Source organism: Centruroides sculpturatus, unplaced genomic scaffold (genome assembly GCF_000671375.1).
Source record: "Centruroides sculpturatus isolate CEXI.00-Female unplaced genomic scaffold, Cexi_2.0 scaffold412, whole genome shotgun sequence".
Lineage (NCBI taxonomy): Eukaryota > Metazoa > Arthropoda > Arachnida > Scorpiones > Buthidae > Centruroides > Centruroides sculpturatus.
The window spans coordinates 277,190-283,189 of record NW_019384903.1 but is presented as its reverse complement, the minus strand read 5'-3'; the positions used below and the strand labels follow the sequence as shown (position 1 = coordinate 283,189).

At 33.8% G+C, this 6,000-nt stretch overlaps 2 protein-coding genes across 3 annotated transcripts in view; both read left to right on the top strand.

Annotated features, from left to right (window-relative positions):
- Positions 1-697: 697 nt before the first annotated feature.
- LOC111631539 (protein fem-1 homolog B-like) lies at positions 698-2,867 on the top strand. The gene has a single exon (XM_023375799.1). It carries the CDS (start codon positions 831-833, stop codon positions 2,772-2,774), a length of 1,944 nt encoding a protein of 647 aa, XP_023231567.1. The 5' UTR covers positions 698-830; the 3' UTR covers positions 2,775-2,867.
- Positions 2,868-3,725: 858 nt separating this feature from the next.
- The window catches only part of LOC111631524 (ubiquitin-conjugating enzyme E2 Q2-like), a 62,965-nt gene continuing 60,690 nt past the window's right edge, over positions 3,726-6,000 (top strand). For both annotated transcript variants that reach the window (XM_023375780.1, XM_023375779.1), the window contains exon 1: positions 3,726-4,041. In XM_023375780.1, the coding sequence (XP_023231548.1) occupies positions 3,880-4,041 (162 nt within the window). In that variant the 5' untranslated portion in view covers positions 3,726-3,879. The remainder of the gene's footprint in view (positions 4,042-6,000) is intronic.

The window sequence follows — 6,000 nt, the reverse complement described above, 5'->3', positions numbered from 1 at the left end:
GAAAAAATGAGATTTTATTAAAATAATTAAGAAAAATTTTAAAATTGGAACTATTTAAAATTGTTTAGTTTGTAGTTTTTCTGTCAAATCGTTTAAAATTGTTTAAATTTACATTCGCACAGGTGGATCCATTACAGAGTTAATGGCTCCAATATGGACCGCTTCCAAATTTAACGTTTGCTAAATTTAGACCGAGTGCGTTGTCGCTTTCGTAATAAAAAAAAACAAAAGTTCGGGCATCACACTCATATGATAAAGTTTAAAATGAAGTTTTAAAGATAATTTTGCGTTTTCTGGCCACCATTTTGGTCAAAAACATTACAAACTTTTGTATGTGGGAAAGGTCGTTGAAGTTCATACAATTTCAAAAATTCCAAGGCAAAATTAAACAAATAGATATTTAAATTAATATTAAAACTGTTAAGCGTAAAAGACATTTTAAAAAATAGGAATGAAATAGATCTAGAAGCAAGTATTTAAAAAACAAAACAACAAAAAGTATCGCGTCTGACATTTTGAAATGTACAAAAATTGAAATACGAAAGCAATTATGTTATATAATTAAAAACGTTAATTATTGAAAATTATAAATGTATATTGCAATTATTATTAATTATTGTAAGAAAGATTTTGTAACGATTATGTTTTAAAAATGAATAAAAATTACGATTACATTTGGTGCTGCTATCGCCATTTTTAAACTGCGCAGGATGAAATGCGCGAAATGTTAGCATGTCGTCTTGTTATATATATTGTTATAAAAGATTTGAAAGTAGTGATAAAGTAACGTAGGTTTCCTGTTTATAATGATTTTATGTTGATTATTAGATATGGCCGAGACTTTTGAGAAAGAATTGCTACGTAGGAGAGTGTATTATGCTGCCAGAGACGGTATGCTCGTAACGGTGTATGCGTTGTTAGCAGACAGACCTAGGGTGGAACTCTCAGAATATTTAGAATATTCGATTGAAGAAAATGGCCATAAGTGTACCCCGCTCATTATAGCTGCTAAAAATGGACACAATAACATAATAGAGATGTTACTTAACAAGTTTAAAGCTAATGTAGAACAGGAGGGGACTGTACAGTTTGATGGTTACGTTATCGAAGGAGCTACGCCGTTGTGGTGTGCAGCCGGAGCCGGCCACTTGAATGTGGTCAAGTGCCTGGTCAACTACGGTGCCAACGTCAATCATCCCACGCGCACTAATTCCACGCCGTTACGTGCCGCCTGCTTCGACGGACGTCTGGACATTGTCAAATATCTGGTAGATAACGGAGCAGATATCCATATTGCCAATAAGTATAACAACACTTGCTTGATGATTGCATCTTATAAAGGTCATCATGACGTAGTGAACTATCTGCTGGAGAGAGGTGCCGATCCGGACGTGAGAGCCCACTGTGGTGCTACGGCTCTTCATTTTGCAGCAGAGCAGGGTCATCTGGAAATTGTAAAGGAGTTACTTCGGAATGGTGCCACTGTTATGAAGAATGTAGTCGGAATGACGCCGGTGTTGGCAGCTGCCGAAAGGACGAAATCCGAAGTGGTCGAATATTTTATTAATCAGAGTTGGTGTTCTAAAATTAACAAGATAGAAGCTTTAGAATTGCTTGGTGCTTCCTATGCTAATGATAAAGATCATTATAGCCTAACAAAAGCATTCTACTATCTTTCTTGGGCCATGAAGGAACGTTTTTTGGATAGACTCGATCCAATTCCCAAAAAGTTAATCCCCCCAATTCCTGCATATGAAAATAGAATAGAATGCCAGACTTTAGAAGAACTGAATGCAATTCAGTTTAATCCTAATGCACTTCACATGGAATCATTAGTTATTAGAGAGAGAATTTTGGGGCCTAACAATCCAGAAGTACCTCATCCTGTGATATTTCGTGGTGCTGTGTTTGCCGATAATGCAAGGTTTGATAGATGTATACAACTTTGGTTGCATGCCTTGAGATTACGCCATGGGAATCATGTTACTGTTCGTAAAGATCTTCTAAGATTTGCACAAGTATTTTCACAGATGATTCATATAGGAATTGATCTTCCTTTTGAGTACAATGAAGAAGTAATTGAAACTGCTGTGGAAGAATTAGAAAGAAACGTTCAGTCTTTGTGTAATTGTGGTGAGGGTATGATGGAGTCTCAACAAGAGGATTTAGAATATAATGTACATACGGTACTGTATTTATTAGTAATTGTAACTAAATTCTTAAAGAAATGTACTAAAGAACAAGAAACACATATTTATCAACTTGTTTATAGACTTAACCGTTTGGCACTCTCGACACGCAACAATTCGACGCTTCTGCATCTCACGGTGAATGCCGACACGCCCGTCGACGATTTCCACACCAAGAACGTCTGTAGATTTCCTTGTGCAGCAACAGCCAGACTACTTATACAGTGTGGAGCAGACGTTAATGCCATCGACGACAAGAGAAATACACCTCTACACATAATTGTGGGTTATCAGAAACCAATTAGTGATTTTCTCACGTTGCATTCAATAATAACAGCATTAATCGAAGCCGGAGCTCACATGGATTCTGTAAATAATAATGGCGAGACTCCCTTCGATGCAGCAACGACGGGAGTTGCCGAAATCATACTTAGAACTCAAGCCAAGTTAAGTTTGAAATGTATAGCAGCAAAAGCAGTGAAGAAATTTAACCTTACTTACGAAGGCCACGTGCCAGAGACGTTAGTGGGTTTCATCGAAATGCACGGAGTTCCTTCGAAACCTCTACTAAGGCAAATTAGTTAATGTTTTAGTTTTTGTTAAATTATTTAAATTATATAAAGTGTCAATTACTATTATGGTTTTATTGACAGCGTGTTGAGTCAAATTGTAAAAAAAGACATTAAACATCACAAATTATTTTTATCATTGTTTTCACCATTTATTAATTTATGGCAAAGATGCCATAAATTACCTCTAAGGATTGTTAATAGTTTCTCAAAACAGGTAACAGATCTGTCGACTCTCTTAAAGTCTGTAGAAAATAACAAAAAGTATGGTAAATTTCTTGTACCGAGTTTAAAATAAAACTGTAAAATTTAATAATTATCGTGTTTGTGTGGTTAAACCGTACATAAACATTGTCGAGTTCATAACAGACGAGTGAGGATAAAGGTTTATATTTTAAAATAATTTTGAAATGAAATATTGTTAGTGGCCTCATCATCAATTAAGCTTAGGGATGGAGGATGAGGATGCTATAGTAACAAGTTAGAGTATCATAGCATTAAATATTGCGCAAGTCGAAGCTGACTTAATTGTTTTGCAACATTTATAAAATAGAGCAATATAATTAATCATTTCCAATATGTAGATGATTGATTAGGTTTACTGCACGAGATGTTAAATTATTTGCCATTAGCATAGATGATGTGTTAGAAATAAGTAGTTCGAGTGGGAGGCTAATTTAAATACGTATTCAACGTTTAAAGGCCATTATTAAGGTTATTTTTATGCAGAATATATACGTCGTGATCGATCTATGGATTAATATCAAACGAAAATCGATACGTAACACAAGCGCGTGCAAACCAAACGATAACGAGTAATGGCAACGAGAAAAACGTTTACGATTTCTGTATATTAATATTGTGAATAACGAAAATAGTATTTATTCCTTTGGAAAAAATTCAAATGGTGTTTGTATCGGAAACGGAACAGGTTTCGATTTATCGTCCCCTTGTTTCGTTTTATACGCATGCGTATTCGAGTGACAGTCTTTAGTCCGCCATCTTGTTTTGTGAGTTGGGGATAGAAGTGTCTTTTATTTTCGCAATTAACGATACATTACGAGAGTTTGTAGAGTTGAATTAATAAATTTGTTAAACAGTGATGTTGTGTAGATGACGAGATGGCCTGCCTCAACACACTCAAACAGGACATAAAGACATTAGAGTCGCTGTTTCCTAAGAATCACGAAAGGTTTCAAGTTGTAAATGCATCTGTGGACGAATTAACTTGTCGTTTCGTTGGAAGGAACGGAAAGAAGTTCGAAATACATGCAAATATAACAGTAAGTGTCGCTTGTAGGCTGATGCGAGATGCGGGCGACCCTCCAATGCATTATGTAGGTTAGGAGGTACATTGGGTTCCTTTGACATCTTTTCCTTCTTGCCAAAAGAATATACCGTCCTCTTCTTGTTTACATACGCCTACAACAATGAAATTCTTACTAATTTACTACTTTTTCTCTTCTTTTTCCGTAATTGGGTCATATATGTGCTCATTTGCTGTGTCACCTAATGGGTCCATTTAAATCTCCTCCAAGTATTGACCCTATGGGCATTCGTCTTTCAGATGCTATGGTTCCATGTTATAGAGCCAAAGCAATGTCAGCTACTTCCTGCAGTTTCAATCCTGTTGAGAATTGTTTCCTTATGTTAAAGGTTACCTGAAAATTCCTAACGTCAATCATTAACTCAAACTCTTCAATTATTTATATTAGTGGTCACTTTTTGATGCAGCATAGTGACTTTTATGTCTTGGTTATTATGAAATGGCTATTAGATTGTAAACGTGATAATTCTTTTGTTGACGAGATCTAATGTAGGCCTGGCTCGGTTTTATAGTATAAAGCAGAAAACTATTGCTTCTAAATTTTTTGGGGGGTTAGTTGGGTCGTATGTTGCAATAATCAATCAATTTAAACCTTTGAATTCTGAGTTCATGAAACATTTATCTTTTGGTTCAAAAAAATTTTTCTTGAATGCTCGAAGAAAATGGTTAGACAAATTAAATTATAAAGAGGATTTAAACTTATGGTTTAAGTTTGGATCATGGTTGTATTTGAATAATTAGCAATTGAAGAATGTTAACTGTTTGAAAAAGAGTTATTATTAAGTGATAGTGAAGATGGTCAAATGTATGGTTGAAAATTATTTATAAATAAAAAACAAGCATTTCTGAAGTTAAGAGTATTTATTGGAAATTTTTTAATGTAGTAGGGCACTATAGTTTATTGATTTCAAAGAGTTTTAAATGGCTAGATTTTGCCACAAGTAAAACAAAAAACAACCACTGCACAATTAAACTGGAACTATACATGAACAGAATTAAGTGTTATTCTGTTCATGGCTAGATTTTACAGTATAGAGTGAAAAACTGTATTGCTTTCAAATTTCCTTTCTTTTCTGGGGCTAATTGGGTGAGATTTTCTGCTTGGAACATCAGTGATACAACATCAAACCTATCAATTTTGAGTTGTGTGTACCATGACACTCACTATCATTTCAAACAATGCAAGACTGGAATAAAGAATGTCACAAAAAATGCAAATATTGCATTTGTTTTTATCTGCATTAAAATATGTTGGAATTTCATTTGTAAGGTTCAGAGGCTTAAAGTAAAATGTATGTGTCATGCAATTATTTCATCACAAAATTTTCAAAAGTTATTTAGATTTTAATGCTTAGCAATGTAACTAAAATTAAAAAAATGACTTAAGAACTTGAAAGATAAGAAAAATTAACCTGCTAGAAAACCTTCAAGTAGAAGATGTTATAGCTACAAAGAAAAAATTCAATTGGCTAACTCAAATAGTTGATTAGGAATGAAAGACTGAAGTTTTGACAAAAACTATAAACCAATTATGTCAAAATGGCACTTTCATATTTATGTTAGTTATGTTCTCAGCAGGTGACATATTGGTGTGCTTCATTTGTCTATATTGTCATGGTATGGCCATTTAAATTTTCTTCAAGTGCCAAATCTATCATTGAGATGCTACAGATGTTCTGTATTTTGGACCTGAAACAGTCTGGTTTTATTTTTGAAATTATAAAATTTGAATTTGTTACATTTCTATTAGTTAAGGATTGATGAGAAAATTTAATAAACAAACAATGGAAAAATTTATATTGATACTAATTTTGTTGTACAACTTTTGTATCTTTTTTATCATTGAACATTCTATTGGTTTTTTACATTACCTAAGCTGAATAAAATAATCATCATGTCAATGGAGCTTTATTGT